Below are 20,780 nucleotides of genomic sequence, written 5' to 3' on the forward strand. Positions count from 1 at the left end.
AAGGCATCCCAGCTGACAACGACTAACAAATGCAAACATTTAATCCTACAAGTCCATCATTTCTGCTTTACAAAGTGTTCCAAAACAGAATTTTGAATTGCAAATGAGATGGGATCCCCTTTATGCAATATGAGAGAAGTGAAAGTGTTGCTTGCTAAACCCTTCTTTACACTAGTGTTCAAAAGAGATTTCTTCCTCTATTAACTGCATCCAAGCAAACTGACTGTGTACCTCTAAATTAAGCTGAGAAGATTTGAATTTCACAGAGACATTCATGGCAGTCTATGAAAAAACAGCAGCGCTGAAAAAACGTCAGGCTGTCAGTGTGCTTAAGACTCAAAAAGTTCGGCTTGATTTATGCTAAATGTGTGTTTTAGCGAGAAAGCAACGAGGTTTTGATTCTTTCATAGAACCCTCCAAGGGCCATTTTAGTTTTGTGGTTATCATTTATAGAAACAGGATTTGATATAGACCCAAAGAATTTAGGCACAGATGCGCATGAAGCCAGCTGAGAGTGCAGCATGGAATGATATTAATCTAATAAATCAAATCTAATGAGCACAGCTCTCTGAAATGGAAAATAATTAGCATTAGCTTAAAATATTTTAGTTTGACCCAAATTATTGTGTTAATGATATTTGGTGAACTAATTCAAAGATACTGGAGTTGCAGTACACGTAGTTCGGCCAGGATGCTCACAAGCTAGTTGTCGGTTTGACTTTGTGTCCGAAGTCACAGCAAACTGTTTTCCCCAGGCATGTTCCAAATGAGCCCTGCCTTTAAAGTCTTCAAACTATAACCACTGAGAAGATCACAGAAACAGATGCCTGCACGTTCCCTGGAGACATGGACAGAGTTTAAGGGGGAGGGACACCTAACAGATGTTACAACCAAATTCAGACCACAAGCAAATGCTGGCATGCCTTCCTCCTCTCTGTGCACTCAACTTCAGTCAGTTCTTGCTGTGGAGTATTATGGGTTATTGGGTATGCTTTTGCCTGCAGACTCAAACCTATAGAGCTGTTCTGAATGCTAGCTGTAAGGAAGTTTAAGCTGAATGACACATGTTAGTTGCTAAAAGCATATTAGTATCAAGTTAGAGGGTAGGGTCTGATTCTGGGTCCGGAGGGAAATTAACATCTAATGACCTGTATGAAGAGCCACTTTACCCCCTTAAGTGAATACAAATCATTACTGTACTAATAGAGACATAAATGTGTTCACGCTGTTTAGAAACACTTAATAATTGGGAAAAACATCTGTCTAGATTTATCAATGCCTGATAGAAGTAAATAAACAGATGCAGCATAAATCTAGAGGGGGAAAAGACCTCCAAATCATACAGATGAGTCCAGAATTGGACAGAAATGACTATCTGAATTAGAAAAGATTGGAAGTGTCCTAAATACTCTAATAGTGTAGATGTAAAGCTGACCCACTGTCTGTGAATTGGTACCAAAAAAGGAAAAAAGGAAGAGCTTACCTTGATTGCGGCAGTCCTTTTTTGCTAAGGTCAATCCTAACCTTCTCTCCAACATGTCTGTATATTTCCACAAGGCAGCTCATGGCCGCATCCCGAACCTGGGGAGATAATTGGATCTTATTTATTTGATTTTATCAGAATTTATTTGATCAAAACAAATGTACGTTATCCTATTTCTTGCAACTGCATATTAGAAACCACCACCAGAGGTCACTATAGCTTTGTGTAATGTTGTTAACATCATCTATTGTTCTGTAAAAAAAGCCATGTCATGCCGATTAATGTTGAATCTTAAAATGTATTCGATTACAACAAATGTGCATACCTGACTTGTAGGATCTCCGAGTAGATTACATATATGTGGTACAATTTTGCTCAGAGTCAAGCCTTGGGCACCATATCTGAAAAACAGAAGTGATGGTGACAGGGAGGGCAGCATTAGTGCATCATGGGGGTTGAGGTATCTTAGCCAAGTCCAGCTTTAATGGCTTATCCTAGAAGAATGTGCAGCTACATTTTAATTTTACCAACTTAATATCTCTATTCAGCAGACAAAAATCAACAACAAGTGCAAACTGTCAATGTGAGCTGCGTTTAAAATGAATGAAACTACAACATCCAGACTGAGAGAACAATGCAACTTACGTGCTCAGAGTTGAAATGAGACAGAGACAGACTCCCTCTCTGGTCCGGTTGTTTTTGTGTTTGAAACCCCCCAACATTCTGTCCCATATGTACTGTAAAGACAATCTGAATTTAATACTTTCAATGTAATACAATTAAATGGCATCTAATCTTATTAAGAGACATCCCATCAGCCTTTTCATGAAGCAAAGTGTTCAATTCATTAACTAAATTAAATTAAAACACCACAAAGGTGTCTCGCAAGAGTACTTCTAAATGGAGGAGGTTGTTCAGTCTTTATATTACAAATATTGTTCAGGCTGTAATAACACTGTAACACAAAGACATAATACACAGATGTATGTTTGCAGCCATTATGCACTTTATTCAGGAAAGCACAACCGGACTGCAGTGTCAGCTTGAGAATGGCGAACATCCAGGAATTTATATTTAAGGCTAAATAAAGACAAATACCACCTCTGACTACCTGAGGTGAAGCTGATTGCTCCATGATCTTCAGCAGCAGGATTTGATCTTGGTCTCTGACTTGATCTTTGGCATCGCCCAACCGATCTATCAAGCTGGGTAAAACTGGAGATGGAGAAAATTAAAATTAAAGATAATAGGGATGTGCAAGTATATTTTCATTATTGATTTACTAACTTATTAACTAGTTAAGGAAGCTTCAAATAAGTACAGACTGGAGAAGATTCAGATTATGTAATACTGGGAAGTCAGAAGTCTGAAAGTGATTGTCTTGGAATTCATTGATGAATGCAGTGAATTTGATTCAAAAGTAATGTTTGATGACTGCAGCAGCGATGCTTTACAGCAGATGAATTTTAAGAAGCAACTTCTAAAACCATTTCAGTGAATGCTGACAGTTCCAGCACTTAAAGCACAGCACTCTGTCAGCACACTGAAATCTTCATTTGTCCCCTTTAAAGCAAAAATAATGATTAAAAATAAATCTTAAAAAGTTTCTTTACTATATTCTGCTATATAAACTGACATGAAGGCCTTATTTCTTGTGGTAATCAAATCTGAAATCTGAATTTTTATACACATTAGATTTTAGTAATCCTCCTACCTGTACCAACTTGGTGCCGAAATCGGTCCTGTAATCTTGTCACTAAGGCAGATAGTAGGTCAATTCCCAACAAAGCCAACTGAAGATGGAAAAAAACATTAGATCAAACAGAGAAAAATACATTTAAATCTGAATATTATTACAATACACAAAATTCTTTAATAAGCTCAATTAACATACAATGTTACAATATCATTGTCAATTCAAAGCATCACAAAGAAAAGAAAAAGGAAACAAGAATGTACAATTAATTAAATGACCCCACCTCCCAACAGTCTGAATGAGTAGATCAAAGGATTATGGGTAACAAACTAGACAGAGTCTGAATGAGCAATGCAGCAAACTATGTGTTATAGAAAAACATCCTAAATTTCAGATGAATCCAAAATAATATACTTCCAAAGTACTCCAAGTATGGCTATACTAGTATTAGAATTATTACACATTAACATATTACTCTAAAAGTTGTATGTAAATATGATACTTCAAACTGAATTCAGAAACACATACTAGTTTACTACTAATTTTACAATACATTTCTATGGCAGAAGTAGTAAGAGTAGAACTAGTCGGAAATGTGGTTCCGAATTCAGCAATAGCGTCTGAATGAGTAGTGCAAAGGATTCTCATAGAAAAGGATAGGTAAATCCCAAACATCTCATTTATGTTACTCCTTTCTCAACCTTTTATGACAATACCATCAGCGTTCCTTTCCAGTAAAGTACTATTAAACATGTTTCCTTGCAATGGTCAACAATTTGGTTTCATTTTTTATTCAGAGAGAAGATTGTCACAAATCAACTGGACTGCATACGTCACACCCAAAACCTTAACTTTCCTTGTTATGGGGTTGAGACTTGAGAACTGTTCAATGACCGTCATATCAACACGATCACAATTTTCTGACTTCTTAAAGTCAGATAATGGTGCAATTTTGGCACCCCTCTACTATGTCAAATGAAAATGTAAAACCTCAATCCAAACACGAAGACAAGTTTCAGTATAGTGTGGGATACTTGTATTGTCTTACCAATGGAAAATAAGGGGAGTGTATGGGAAACCGGTTTGAAAACAGTCATTATTTTAGCAATTTATTTCAATGTGTAATTTCACTTTTAAAGTTTATGTCCAGTCATTTGTTTAGTCTTGCCCTCTCGATTTATGTATTTAAGCAGCTAGGCTTGACTAGATCTACTATATCTAACAAAGTCTTAATCCTTTGTTCTCACCCATACAGAAAATGACTGCAATCATGCTAATAACACCATTGAAATAAAGGACTGAAACACAGACAAATCACATCAGCTGAGGTGGAGAGTATGACATGCCTTAGAGGAGGTTTAGAAAAGGCAAGTCGTATCATGAGGCGCAGGGTAGCTCACAGCTGATTTCTTTATCCCTATTCACACAGGATAAGTATTACCTGGTGACCTCTAGTCATTTGTAATAATTGCAGAGGCTGTCTGTGATCTTAATCTCGTCCAAATCGGCCATGTCTGTAATTTGTAAAGTAAAAATTCCCCCGCAAATGACCTAGGCCTACCATATTTTGCAGAACACCGAGGTCCTGTGATAATATTAGTCCCATGCGAATCGGCATCTCTGTGATTTGGCAGGGTCGTTTATCATTTTTTCAAGGTTTTTGTTTCCTGTGCACTTTATCCATCTTTTGCAAAGAAAAGTGTTTTGATAGTATGGAGTTTGGAGTGTTTTGATAGTATTTTGGGTGCTGGGTCATATCACTATCAGGGATGCAAACACAAGTATGGTCAAAAAAGAGAGAGGTTATCGAAGCCCTCGCCCCGCGGCAAATATCCAGATACTTACATAATTGTGATGAATTTAATCCTTTGTTTTGCAGTGTAAGATTACAGTTAACACCTTTAAATATTACATAAATGTATTATTATGTATTTTTATTAAACTTAGTGAGTGTATAAATCAGCAGCAAAAAGTAATTCGTGAAAAAATCTGCACAGTAATTTTATCAAATCTAAACATGTTAATAAAAACAAATTACTAGGGCTGGGCGATATATCGCATGAGATTGTTATGCGCATCTCGTCAGTAAAGCCGGTTCCTTGATTAGTAGTAAATCGCCATCACCTGCTTTCAGATGGAGCGGCATTTACAACACAGTGCCGTAGTTAACTGACAAGCTGAGCCATATCGCATTAATTATCGAGGACATATCGCCTGCGATAATTAATGCGATATGGCTCAGCTTGTCAGTTAACTACGGCACTGTGTTGTAAATGCCGCTCCATCTGAAAGCAGGTGATGGCGCTGCGCTGCACAAGTGCGCATTTAAAAGTTCACGGCACAAAGCGAAGAAATTTCGAGCGCACAAATCCTAGTGTCTATCTGTCCAACAGTTTATTGATCATTTGTTTCTTCACAGTTTTAAATTCCAGTTATTGTGCGTTTGATGCCGATTTAGTCCTTGTGATGTGTGATCTAACAGGCACACGGTAGCGAGTCGTTTAAAAACAGCAACAAACTCCAACAAAATAAAGTCATTTTATGCAAATCCACAGCCTTTTCTCTACAGATCAAGCATTATAATGTGAATATCATATTGGAGAGAGTTTTACCGTGCTTGTATGCTGCTGTACCCGGACGAGGCGCGCGCGCTGTTTGAATACTGAATGGAGAATGATTGACAACCGCAGAGGAGGGAAAACGAGTTTTCGTAAACTTTAATGATGTAAATAGACTTCTGTCCCTCACATTAAGCTATGAAATAGGCTTCAGATGAATTTGTCACCCAAACTGACGTGAAAAAAGCGGGAGGCGCCGAAAAGCGCGCTGTTTGCATCCCTGCACTATACACCATATGATACAACTATACAATTTCAGAAAGAGAAAGCTGAAAACCATCAGAAGAGCAAAAACAAAAAGAATGATTAGATGGAGATGAATGACATGTATAGCAGCATGCGGTAAGGAACATTCTTCTGTTTATGATATATCATACAGCTAGACCTATAATTACGACAAGACATTTCCAAGCAATAGCCTATTGGCATCATATCCGGGAGATAAGTCAGTAAATTCGAGTAAAATCACAGGCTTCACTTATCCCGTGCGAATGCGCCAAATTTCTAAATCACACGAGGTCCCCAGATAATACTAATCCAGTGCGAATAGGGCTTTTGTTGTCCTTTTTGCATACTAACATTTGCATAACCCACAGATATAAACAGATTTAGCCACTTCCAACTTTGATAAAATATCATTCAAAATTTGGGGTCAGTATAGCCTTTTTTAAAGAAGGAGGAGGAGGCGGCGGCATTAATACTTTTATTCGGCAAGTATGCATTAAATTGATCAAAAGATTTCTATTTCAAATAAATACTTTCTATTCACCAAAGAACCCTGCAAAAAAAAAGCAGCATTTTAAGCAGCACAGCTGTTTTTAACATTTGATGAACTGTTTCTTGAGCACCAAATCATCATATTACAATGATTTCTGAAGGATCATGAGACAATGAAATAATGGCTGCTAAAAATTAAGCTGTCATCACTGGAATGAATTAGATTTTAAAATATATTAAAATAGAAAAAAGAAAACTAATATTATAAATATTATACATACATACATAACATGCATACATAACATGCATACATATATATACATATGGGTAAATATGTATATACATGCTTTAAAGTTTTAGAATGCAAAATGAAACCGCAATCTTCACTTGCTAAAAGATAAAGCACATTAACAAAACAGCATCACCATATCTGAATGCAAGGCAAGGCTTAGAGAGGAGCTGGGCTTCTTTCTGCCTGATGAAAAGATTCCAGGAGGTTATGAAGATCTGACCACACCCACTATTTAACCGAGCACCTCCCACTCCCCACAGAGAGACAGATGGATCGTAAGCCCGCCTGCTCCCTATGTGCAACATAAACCATCTTCTCACCAGCGACCTGCTTCAGACCGTCTTAGGCTGCCAAATTTAAACATACCCCATCCCGCTATTTATATCTCTCCTATCCACCACAGTCAAAGAAAGGAGCCAAGGACTATTGTTTTCCTTGCTGAGCTTTTGTTTCATCTCTCTGTGCCTTATTTTGCTCCATTCCTTCCTCGGTTTCCTTCTTAACTGCTGATAGGAAATACACAGGAGCGTGATCGATCATTCCAGTTTCTGCTCTAGGCTCAAATCAATACCAAAATAAAATCTTACGTAAGTCTACAGGGGCTCCGTCACACCTGGTGAGACAAACGGTGGATAACAGGAGAGAGGAGGTTGAATCTGTCAGAACACACTAACGAGAGATCTGTTTCACAGACATGTGCTCATTCCCCCGGTTTCGCTGTCTACAACAATGTGCATTACCTTGCTGATCAGCTGAACACCACCTGTACATCCCTCACTATGACAGGGGTGCTCAACCGTTTGGTGCACGGCCCATTTTTAACGGGCTGATCACATAATGTAATACCTTCATCACATAATTATGTTATCCACTTTAGAATGTTACTGATGGCAAAATACATTTTAATTTGACCACAATTTCATTACTATTGACTTTTCTTGCATCTTGCACCCTGAAAGCCCTGTTTTGAAAGCATAACTCATTCTGCCTGAATATCTAACTTGGATTAATATTTGTTTCTGATGGAAACAAATGTTCTGAATTGAGTTCACCATTGCACCTGGTTTGTTATAGCCTACATTTTATGGTAATATTTTAAAAGCTAATTCCAAACTGCATTTTCTTAGCTGACTAACGAGTTTTGAAAGGCTTTTTCTGAGGTAAATGTAATTTTACATGACATTGTTTAAAAATTGACGTCTTTCGGCAGTTGAAAAACGGATTAAGCAATTACATGTGACATGATATGGATTTTGGTAATTTGTACTGTATTTCAACATACATTCTGATGTTCATTTATATTTATTTCATGCTGTTAGCAGTAACTATTATTGTGTTTATTTCATGCTTTAACTAGTATTTTTGTTAAATAATACATTCAATTTCAGTTTTTTTTTTCCCAAACCCTATCGTATACCCCCAGAACAATTGTAATATATGATACGTCTTGCATCGGACCATTCTGTGATACTTTAGTGTCTTTTGTAAAAAGCTTGATGCTAGTTGCTATTCACTGATATTATATGGACGAGTGTGAGAGAAATCTTGGTCTGAAAAAATGGTCTGAAAGAGAACGAAGGGCATTCAGCATTGGAACAACACAAGGGTGAGTAAATGATTACTTAATTTTCATTTAAGGGTGAACTAACCCTTTAACCTGTTTCTCAATATGAATGTATTTTTTAAATAAATCAGTCATGTTTTTATGACAGCCACCATTTAAATGTTATAAAAAAAAGTAGAAACATAATTATTTCATTAAAAATTTATTAAATTATTATATTATTACATTTATTACATATATTATAAATTATTACATTATTATATAAAAAAACGTCCTTATGTGTAATTTACACCATTTACCTTCAATACTATAGTATGTACCAACTGACTCCCTGTACAGTTTACAGCATTAGTTGGGATATTTTTTTCCTTGAGGAAATTTTCCATAGTGTACCAAACAGGCCCCAATTAATCAATACTGAATCGAATCGTGAAATTTGTGGCAATGCCCAGCTCTAGTAAAAACAGTAATATTGTGATTGTCATTTGATCAATTTAGGCTAATGGCATCCTTACTAAATAAAAATATTAATTTCTACAAAAAAGATTTCAGATTGATGTAGCTGGTAAAATAAGCTTGTAAAAGCTGAACTCAAGTTAACTTTGTTTCATTGCCAACTATCGATCATTATGTCAGCTTGAATCAAGTATCTAGATTTGCTTCTATGCAGGATTTGTTCATTGGTGTTAGCTTTGTAAGTATTCTCTGTGGTTTTCCATGAGTCAGGAAGAACAGCTGGGAGTCAACAGGCCCAGACATAGACGCAAGAAATCAACATAAACCTGCTCTCTGTCATGGGCCATTATTATTATTATTATTATTATTATTATTATTATTATTATTATTATTATTATTATTATTATCATCATCATCATACCTGCAACTGCACTACCACCAAGATAAAGTAATTGGTGCGCATTCTGCATTAGCTTTGTATTTTAGAGGGATTGTGAGTTAAAAGGCTTTTTATTAGATAAGGTGGTCTCAGGTCAGTGTTTGAGGGAGATTCAAGGCCATCTGTAATATAAGACTAATGTTGCACCACAGCTGTTCTCAAGCAGTAGAGTGGCTTCCTGAGTCACTGATAAAAAGGCCCGAGGGACGGCAGGTCCCGCTAAGAGTAGTCTGAAAAGAAATGATAATGCAGGATAAATAGAAAGTCATAACACTGAAGCAGCACAGCAGAAGAAACACGCATCACCAGGTGCTTTTCCTGCTTGAATTTCTCTTGAGAAACAATTGAAATGAGAAGCCTGGCTCATTCTACGCAATATAAATGCCTCCCACTACACTTTTGTTATTTCTGACTATTGGCTCTGGCTCTGCTATCAAAGAGCACAGTCACGTTCTCTGAGATGAGAGCATGTTTCGCTGCTCACAAGAGTTTTTACGAGAGCTGCCAAATAACTCCAAATCACACACACATTATAATATCCATAAAAGTAATCCATGCAACGTGTGTGCTATATTTTGAAGCCATATGATAGCTTTATGTGAGGTAAAAAACTGAAATTAAAAGTAATTATTTACTTCACTTTCCCTAAAAACTCAAATTAGATCATTAGCTAAATCAGGGTTTCCCAAATGGGGATTTGAGGGGGAACTGCAAGGGTTCTTGAGTTGATGAAAAGCAAATAATTAGTTAAATCATAAAAATTGAATATACAGGACTGCACAATTATTCAACAGAAAATTAAGTCACCTTCATTTATATAGCACTTTGCACAATACAGATTTTTTCAAAGCAGCTTTACAGTGATAACAGGAAAATTACGCATTTCGGCTGGTGTCAGTTCAGTGTTGATTCAGTTCCATTGTAAAGATCATCAATTATTAAATTAGTTCATTCCATCGATATTCTGAGTGTGATTTTCAAACCGCAAAAGGTTGCGATTTAGTCTGGTGCACTGCATGTTTCAGAGTGAAGCATGGCTCTGTGATCCTTTACACACAAGCATCTTATAATCCTCAGTTCGCAGTAAATGCTGCTCCACAAGAACTCATGAACATTTGTGGATATTGCTTACAGTGTGCATTTGTGAACTCGATGTGCAGCAGTATCACTTTATTTTATCACTGCATTAAAGGGTTAGTTCGCCCAAAAATTAACATTCTATCCTTAATTATTCAATCTCATGTCATTCCAAACCCGTAAACTTTTGTTCATCTTCGGAACACAAATGAAGATAATTTTAATAAAATCTGAGAGCTTTCAGTCCTTCCACTGACACCCTACGCACCTACCACTTTCAAGCCCCAGAAAGGTAGTAAAGACATCATTAAAGTAATCCATGTGACTCCACTGGTTTAGCCTCAAGTTTATGAAGCAATGCAAGTGCTTTGTTTGCGCAAACAAACATAGATACCACTTTACTTACAAAATATTAATCAATCTCCAATGCGAGTTCACAAGAGCACCACAACACATTTGTGGTGTTACACGAGAGCAGATTCATATTTTGTAAATAAAGTGGTAAATGTTTTTTTTTGCACAAACAAACCACTTGCATTTTAGTAGTAACGTCTACTAAACAATGACTTAAAGGTCAATGAACAGTCGTTCAACGAAACGAAAGCTTGAGGGTTTAACTTTGAAAAGTGAAGAATTTGAGAAATTAGGCTACAACCTGTAGCATAAAAAATATTTATTACAATGATCAAATATTATTATTTTTTATTACAATAGTAATATACTTTAAATCTCAGGGGGTAGCCTACTTTTATTTAATAAAAAATAAATAAAAATTCAACAATCACTGGGCTAGATCCATGTAAGCTGTTGGACCAAATATAGCATCTAGATGATATTGGCTATGGCTAGGGTAGCTAAAAACACATAAGTGGAGCGGTTAAGATCTTCAGAGAGCTCATGGGACTGATTACTGCAGGCATGATCTCGATCAAAACAACATGCACAAGCCACGAGCTGAACCTAAGCTGGCCTACATCAAAACACAAATCACTGCAACCTCACAAGGACCTGTTTACTGTTTGACAATAGGGCTGAAAAGTTATATAAGAAAGCACAACCAACAAGCTACTGAACAATAATAGTGTAAGTAAACTAATTAAAATTTCAAATGTGAACGAGGCAAATTTATGTGACCCGCGTGACCACTATTAAACAGCATCCATATTTTAACATGTATGAATTCAAGAAAGCTCACCACTGCTGCCCTGATCTCAACCCCATCACCTTGCTTTTTATGTAAGAGAGAGAACACACAGCACTGTCCAGACACAGACTGTCCTCACAGAGATCACTGCGGTTCACTGAGCTCAGAACTCTCTACAGGCTGTTTAAAACCCTCATTCAGATTGCTGGAGACAACAACACTCTTGTGCACAGCATTGAGCACACTTTCCTCTGTGAAATGAAAAAACATTACATTTTAAATCTCATTTGTTGATAATAACAAAAACATTAAAGCTTTTCAAATGAACCAGTCCTACAGCACACTAGTAATGGCGTCAGTAAGACACTGTGCTCATAAAACAGCACATTTTCAGAAAACAAAAAAAAAACTCCTGCAAAAACACCCTGAGGGAAAGAAGAAACTTCATTTTCTGAACATTAACCCCTTACAAAGTACTATAATGGTACCATGGGACAGTGACTGTATCAGATGGTACACTGATTTCATGGTCCTAAATAATTATATATTCATTTCACATTACTCCAAGGTATTTTTAAAAAAAGTGGTACTACCCTGTTAGTACTACGACAATGGTACTACCCTGTTACTTTTTTTGTTAATTTGTAAAAAGACACTCAAAATTTACATTAAGCTGTGGTGACCACAGAAAAGGGAAAATTAATTCACGTTCAATAATAATAATAATAACAAATAATATCAACAAAATCAGGAATGCACAATATATCTCTTCATAAACATATTAGACAATATATCAGAATTTTGTTAAAGGCCCTACAGGACATTTAATTGTGAATGTCCTATTCTAAATTTAGATTTACCATCTAATTTATATTTAACATCATCTAGCATTGACAGAACATGAATCTTTAACAACATTTATACTTTAATAATAATCAGTTTTAAATGTAATCTTTAGCAAATCTCAAAATGCATTATGTTGTGATGCCCAAGTTGAAGTTCACTTTAGTAGTTTTTATAAAATAGCCCTATAAATTAGTCAATGTTGCTGTGCAAGTAGACAGACAAAGGCCATCAAAAGTCAAGCAGTATCAACTAGGTCTATGACAACCCTAGCATTTCCTTTTTCCTCACAATAACATGCCACACAAGCCTACACTTAGTGGTCAGAGGAAACTTTCCAACTACTTAGAATATCCACTCAAGAATGTCCTTGGGGCGAAGCGGGGGCCGTCCTGACACAGCGAGAGAGGAATGTGGACAAACCTTGCCAACAAAACGGGAACCTGACGGAGGCAGAACAACTACAGCTGATATCCAGCAAAGAGCAGTTCCTCTTATCAAATATACACATGCAACTTTGATGACAGCAGGTGCTGACCAGTGCAGGAAATCTGAAGTCGGCTGAGTGTGCACGAGTGTAGCGTGTGCCAAAGGCAACTTTCTCTAATCCATCAAATTGCTGGGGTGTCCAAAGCCAGTGTGTGTGGTCTGTTACAGTATTGGTAAAAAGGCAAGAAATGTAAGCAAGTGTGATTCCATTTTTAGATTCACTCTCTAAATAAGACAAATTGTAAGACTCCAGCAGTGTGAGAGAGGGGGTGGATCAGTGAAAGACTGTGGATACATGTGTAAATGTCAATTATATATAGTCTTTTAAAAAAACATGTCTTCTTGACACTCTCACACTTCCAAGTCATGAGGAAAGAAGAGAGTGAAACTAGACTAAACGTAAAGACCAGACAAAAAGCTATATTCTAAAAACTGTACAATTTTCTAATTTTATAGTGTGTAATTCAGAATTGAATTAAGCATGCCATGTATTAGATGCAGAATAGTTAGAATTAGAGTTAAAAGAAGTACAAGTAACAAAAAGATTAATAGATCTTTGAAAGAAAATTTGTACATAATCTTATTAATATAATCTTATTTATATCTAAAATATGTTTACAACTGTACACAAACATCAATTGATGAATCCTGGGGTGTTTCAGGTCTTTCAACATCATGTACCCTCCTCTATATTAGGGGTTGAACAACCTTAGATTTATTGAAGTAGATAGTTATGCGACTAGTCAAGTCGACGTTGACTAATCGCTGATGACATCATTAATAAAAACACAAGAAATGGGAATGCTTTGCAAGTTGCAACATGCCCTAATTTGCAACTAGAGGCTAAAGTTTATGAATAAACTTTGATGTTGGCTTGAGAAGCCTAAAGCTCGAGCAGAGACTCGACCTCGAGTTGCCTTGTGCACAGCTGCGGCATGTCAGACCACTACCCACAAGGCTATTGCTCCTACATAAGAGCTTATTGTTATCAGTCATTTTGTTTATGGGTCATTATATTTGATATAACAGATTTCGTCTTGTTCTAAATCAGATACAGATAAAGTAGTACGATTACATTTATCTGAATGCATAAGTGAGAGCGATTGCATGTGTGAATTAATCCTATTAGTGTCTGTGCAGCATCTCTACTAATAGCGAAGCTGTGGGTTATTTCAAAAAAGTTTTTAAGCTTTTTTTATTGATAAATCACAGGACAGCTCCTGGATGTTTCTGTGTGCGTGTGATCTGCATATGATGTGTGAGCTACTGTCTGTGTTACAATGTAGCAGCACATTAGTTTAGAACAGCGATTAACTTGCCTGTACAATAAACGGTTTAAAACCTGCATTCATCCAATCAATATTGAGTATCTTGGGTATATATGAAGAGTTCAGATGCAAAAGCCTCTAAGTGCCATCTGAAATTTTCTTCTAGATTGATAATTTTTATCAAGATTGTATATTTAAGTTCAGTAATTTCACTTAAAGGGTTACTTCAGGATTTAGCATTAAGCTTTGTATTAGTAGAAAACCTGTAGTATTTTCGAATTACCGTACTTTCCACCCTCATATCGCCCTGAGAGGAGAGATTTATGTATTTTTTGTCTGGAAAAAATCCTCCGATGACGCAAAAATCGTCATTTTGCGTCATCGGAGGATTTTCTGGCCAGAGGCTAAAGACTACAGCCAGTAGATGGCGTTGTTCCGCATGTTTTCAGCCCGCCCATAGAGGGTGGGATCTCACTCACAGAATGTACACACAGTCAGCCGTCTTTCTTTGGAAGCTAAGCTTGCAGGCTCTTGTTCTGTGGAGAAAGCTGAATAGTAGGAGAAAGCTGAGTAAGTAGGGAAAACCATCCTCCTTTTCCCGGACTTGTCCGGCGGGCGAGATCGTTCAAAATGTCCGGGATTCAGCTTTTGCGTTCTGCGGTCGCCATTCATTGTTTACATGCAGCCAGTGTTGCCAGATGTACGATAATTATCGTATTTGTACGATAATTTTGACCTCTGTACGATGTACGATCAATAATGGAAAAAATCCTATAATGTACGATAATTTCAGAACTGTGTGACACTTCAAATGATGGTCGTTGTAATAGGACTTCTCATTGATCTAGCCGTGGATTCTACGTCTACCGGGGGAAGAACCTGTAGAGAGAGGGAGCGAGAGACCTTGCGTGTGTGTGCTAGTGTGCCTCACGAAGCGCATGTAAGGACCCAACCAATCAATTGTAAGTGCGGGCGGGCTTTTATCCCGAATCAGAACCGAACCCCCCCCCCCCCCCCCCCCCCCCCCCCCCCCCCCCCCCCCCCCCCCCCCCCCCCCCCCCCCCCCCCCCGTTGGAGATTTCTTGACTCCCAGAAATGACTTTGTGCAGGTTGGGATGTCTGTCATTTTCATGTCGTTGACTCGTGTACGATAATTTTCTTCCAAATACGATCATTTTGAGCTTCTGGTACGATACTTGGACATTTCCAATCTGGCAACAGCTCACCTTTTGTTTCAATCTAACTGAATTCATTCCGATCGGTGAATCTGAATGTAGTGTTTACATGAACGCTAAACAAGTGATCGGTTGATGTGCGTTTTACCCTTGCTAAGAAAATTCCCGCACCTCCGTGAGAGATGCGAGACCCGGCGCGTCTCAGTAATGACGCCACCGGTCTCGCGCCGTTCTCCCGCGCCCCTCAGCCTCGTCCTGCTCGCCACAGTAAACATGATGAATGGCGACTGTAGAACGCAAAAGCCAAATCCCGGACATTTGGCCGATCTCTAAATCACTGGCAAACTCATCACGTAGGCTAGCTTTGTTGTTTTCAACTACGCACTCTTACCGGTAGGCGTGGCCTCCTAAGGCAGCGAAGCAAGTGCATTCTGGGAGTTGTTGTCTTTCATCCACATAAGCCAAAAATACATTTTCTGGCTTTTCTCAGTCTAGAAAGCTCCAAATTAAAAAATTTCTTCACATTTCTTCTACTTAAATGACCTATTTTAAATACACATTCATCTTCCCAGAGGTGAAGTATCCCTTTAAATATACTTAAATATACGAGCTTGATAAAAATTCTAGAAGAAAATTTCAGATGGCACTTTTGCATCTGAACTCTTCATATGTTCATAGAGGGTATAAACCATAGACTGTAAAAAAAGATGGACAACACCCCTTCACTCTCTTCCATTGGTGAAAAGTGAAGCCGCCAAAGTCCTAATATGGCGCTGACATCTTGCACAGATTTGGGGACCTGCTTCTGCGTAGTAGTGAGCAGGAAGTAAAGCCGTGATATCCCGCCCTCACTCCCACAGAAACGGTTTATACAATTTTTTTATTTTATTTAAAGTGTAATTTGATTGTTTAGTTTCCATCGCGTCCATAAGACTTCATGGGGAGACGGGCTTCATGACCTATACTGGGACCAGCCACTGGGGGGGCGATCGAGACGCGTTGGCTTCACTTTTCAGCACTTGTGCAGCACGCTTGGTATAAACAAACATAACTTGTGGAGCGCTCTAGGAGTAAACATTTATTTGATATACAAAAGGAGCATAAGCAGACTTTATTATCCTGTGGGCCCCTCTGTAGGACAGCATTAGTTTTACAGCTAATGTAAATCTATGGGACTTTTTGGGTGTTTTGATCACAATTTATACGAAAACCAGTAAGATATAATGCAGTAAGTCAGAACAGTCTGAGAGGTCTTCTGCCTGTTGTCTTCAGCAAGGCGGCCAAATGGTTAGTGTCAAAAATCACATGATCAGCGACTAGTCAACATCACAAAGCGTCATGGCAGAGCATTCAAGTCGACTAGTCTGTAGGGCTGGACCCGAATATTCGAATATTCGTTCGGTGGGTTGGTATTCGATTCGAAAATTTGACATTCGAATATTGTTTTTTTTTTTTTTTTTTTTTTTTTTCACACCTGGGATCCCCCGCGAAATGGTTCTCATTCGCGCTTGAATAAGGCCAGCGACACACTGGCTGCGTGGAGTGTCTGTTTTTATTTCGGCTCCCATGTTAACAGGTTGGAGTTTGCAAACTGCCTGCGTGAGACGCGTCTCAGGCGCGGCTCGAGCCACGCGGAAAACGCGTGCATGCTAGAAATAGAACCGACGCCGTGTTCCAGCAATGGGAGTGTTCTCTGGCTAGAGCGCAGAACAGCGGAGTTTGTATGGACCGAAGTGCATGTCTGAGCTTGTGTTTTGGGTTAAGCTGCGTTGCTTTGACATTGTGGAAGATAGAATAATAGAAACAAAATGTATTAGCCTTTTTACCCATTATTATCAATCTAAATGAATCTCGTTTTTAATTTAACTTAATTTCGTTTTTCTTTATTTAAATTTCGTTTTTCTTTATTTAAATTTCGTTTTTCTTTATTTAAATTTCGTTTTTCTTTATTTAAATTTCGTTTTTCTTTATTTAAATTTCGTTTTTCTTTATTTAAATCTACCCTTTACTGTGTCAGTAATTTGTTAGTCAGAAAAATATTAGATTACCTTAAAAGTATTGCTTAAGTTAACAGACCTGTGTGTGTGCGTTTTATATCACTAATGCAGTGTCTGTTCTCGGAGCATATAAGCCCTGCCCGCGTGAGGTGCGCCGCTTCCCGCTCGCGCTGTTCTGTAGTTTACTAAAAGTTTATTCATTCTGAATGTGTCGCGTCTCGCGTGTCCATCTATATTGCACCAAATCTGACACTGCACTCCCTTGTGAAGTCGATTGGATGAACGGTTCTCGAAATAATCAAAATGCAAACGGACAGACAGACACAGATTACTGCCTTTATTAGAGAGAAGAATATGTTCAGCCCCCTCTCTCCGAAGCTTCGAATATTCGATGTTCAGTACTACCGAAGCTTCGAAGCTCAAAAAATAGTATTCGGACCAGCCCTACTAGTCTGTGCAACCCCTATGCAAAATGTGTGTCACCCAGCCCTGCTTCTAAACTAGCTAGAATCAAAACAAAATTATTTTCAAATTGAATGGGCGAGACGCTGTTCATGCATTTCAACAGAAGGCAGATCTATACCGTATGCTGTTCAACAAGGCAACCCCTAGGAAAACACAAAGATGATCAGGTTCTCTTATAACAGGTCTAACATAATTTTTCTAAATGCTCATGTGAACGCCATCAGTGTTTCTCACAGGTTCGCGTTTAAAGTCTGTGTAGAGGGAATGGTGTCGTCTTAGCGGCCCCTAATTTAATAACAAATGATCATTGCGACGGAAGCAAATCAATCAAAACTAACTTTAGATGGCAATAACTTAACTCTGCTGTAAAGCCGAAACAATCTCTGTTACCTTAAATTATACGCTTATCTCTGTAAAGCTGCTTTGAAACAATCTACATTGTTAAAAGCGCTATATAAATGAAGATGACTTGACTTGACTTGACTAACATAATAATGTATGAACCGGTACTCTAAAACAAACCAAGAAAAATAAAAAAGGAGGAATTACTAGTAATAACAAACACAGAACTCTGTGTTCATCACTGAGAGGCACTGGAAGTGTTTGGTGATTTGTGCTGTTGAAGGGCAGCTGAGTTAACAGCTCTTGACACTCCCTCCCCTCACGTCTACATCAGCACCTCTGCCATCCTCTCCATCTACCTGCTGAACTAAAATAAGACTGACAAGGAGATGTCTGCATGAACAACAAAGACGTGCGTTATCCTCAGCGATCAGATCAGCTGTGTATGGAAGGCTGAACTCTATATGGGAGTGAAGTTCAGCTCTATTTCCTTCATAAGCCTGGATGAGCTGATATGGCACATTGTCTTTTAATGCGGGCTGTTTGCGATATACCATACCATGATCCTGACTACCATAGTACTGGGAAGGTGCGGTTTCACAACAATTTAACAAAGCAACTAAATAAGCAAAAGGTAGATTTAAAATGTAAAACTTAATTTAACAATTGTAATTTCTACATACATTCTCATTATACGTTCCTCTAGGTTTTCTGTAACTCTTCAGAAGGCGAAATTCAACAACCTGTTTTTGAAGTGTCTCTAAAAAAAACTGAACTTTAGACAGAATTAACAAGAACAACAAACACAAAGAACGCCTGAGACAACTTTCTGTCTTTCAACACAAACAGCCTATTGTTTTCAGTAATGCGTAAAACACTGAAAAATTTCCAGAATTTGACAGAGTGAAAAATCGCTGCACTACATAAGCGATAGGCTAAATCTATTAGTCTAGATTTAGAGTGTGTTTCATGCATCGTAAAGTGAGTGAGGGCAGATGAGTGGAGTGGAGGGTGGGCAACTGTACAAGGCAACGGTGTCTATAGTGTAAGTATACACTTATAATGTGTTCTGTTTAACAAGTAGGCCTTGATGGTTCAACATCAGTTTCAGATTCTGAAAGCAAACCAATGGAGGTCTGTGAGTAGGTTTAATGTGGCTATTCAGCACTAACAGACTTCATTAGACTTCATAAAGGGATGCATTGATAGAACACAATGGCAGAAAAGAGACAGAGACACACAGAGTAGAGTGATAGAGAGTAAGGAATTGAACAAAGAAAAGGCAAAACATTTTTTTAGAAATCCAGCACAAACAATCTGGTAGGATTTCAAAAGGCCAAACAATCTTTATCAACATAAAATCTGCTGAAACGGAATATAAAAAGGCACAAATGGTATCTGCTGAAGCGTTCCAATTCTGCACCAAGCTTTCTGTGTGCACTAATTCTGTGTGGGCCTGCCAATAGTATATTTGCTATTGACAAATGTGAATCTCTGGCCCTGGCAGGAGAATTATAGAGGGATGACACCTTAACTCTACCACCCATTTTTGTAATAAAATATCCAAAAATCACTTGCACATGCAGTGTGATATATTTCCTGCAGTTGTGTACTTACAATATCCCAAAAATTCCCAAAGATTTTTAATTGCAGAGAAATGCTGCATAGTACTGCCATAGTAACCATGGCGACAGACGTGGACAACTGCGTTATGTCTAGCAGCACGCTCACGCTGTTGTTGTTTCGTTCAAACATTATGGACCATGGCAACCAGACTTTGGGACAAAAGGAGAAATAAAACTAGGATCAATATCGACGTGGCGTTTTCGAGATGTCGAGAGCTCCACGTCCGTGACAAACTTCGACTTGACAGAAGCATGCATGTACGGTCTTGCATGTACTTTATTAGACAGGTGAGCATGTACATAAAACGAATCAATGTTATATAGCTCAACACGATGAAATGTTAGATCAGTATGTTATTCTAATGTTGATCTAGCTTACTGCTAGTCTCATACAGCCAACAGGTAGTTCGGTAGAATGAAATGTCCTTATTCCTTTATATCCGCGGGACTCGTGTATGACGCTGATATCTGTCTCTTATTAGCAATCATGACCTTCTTCATTCCACAGTCATGTTAAAAAATATCAATGTATCCGCTCATCCATAAACATTATTAGATCCATCAGCATGACAAAAAGTTCCATAATTCCGCTTATGCGTCATCAACCTACGCCTTTGTTATTGTAAGAGGTTAGCGACCCCTAGAATTACATATTGTAGCTTTAAACAACATTTTATCAAACTTTGATCATTTCCTTCATCTTTTAAACAGCTGAGAAGATAGTGTCAAACAACATTTTATAAAAATGACCAGTCAAGTTTATAATATTACACCAGTCACCAGCATATCAGAGTCAAAAATACAGGGACTCATCTCAAGATCTCTCATTTAACAGTTCATCTATTGCCAAAATTATGAGAGAAAAAAATAAGTGCTTTTAGGTAAAGGTAAATTGTGATGTCAAAAATCCCATTGAAAGACACTGTTTGCATGTGTCATAAGAGAAGAAATAACATCCAAACCTTGTGCTTATATAATAACCACCATGAAAAACGAGAGAATTTGGACAATTAGGCACAATGAACTCTAAAAACTATAAAACTAAGTTGTTATACATCAGTAACATGATCTGCAGATCATAATTGTATTT

At 37.8% G+C, this 20,780-nt stretch overlaps 1 protein-coding gene across 3 annotated transcripts in view; it reads right to left on the minus strand.

Moving 5' to 3' along the window:
- The window catches only part of clasp1a (cytoplasmic linker associated protein 1a), a 71,223-nt gene that overhangs the window by 40,699 nt on the left and 9,744 nt on the right, over positions 1-20,780 (minus strand). For all 3 annotated transcript variants that reach the window (XM_079882010.1, XM_079882011.1, XM_079882012.1), the window contains exons 3-7: positions 3,198-3,276; positions 2,595-2,698; positions 2,129-2,220; positions 1,809-1,884; positions 1,484-1,581 (exon numbers count right to left, since the gene is read on the minus strand). In XM_079882010.1, coding sequence (XP_079738136.1) covers positions 1,484-1,581; positions 1,809-1,884; positions 2,129-2,220; positions 2,595-2,698; positions 3,198-3,276 — 449 coding nt within the window. The remainder of the gene's footprint in view (positions 1-1,483; positions 1,582-1,808; positions 1,885-2,128; positions 2,221-2,594; positions 2,699-3,197; positions 3,277-20,780) is intronic.

This window comes from Squalius cephalus (genome assembly GCF_949319135.1).
Source record: "Squalius cephalus genome assembly, chromosome: 9".
In the NCBI taxonomy this organism is placed as follows: domain Eukaryota; kingdom Metazoa; phylum Chordata; class Actinopteri; order Cypriniformes; family Leuciscidae; genus Squalius; species Squalius cephalus.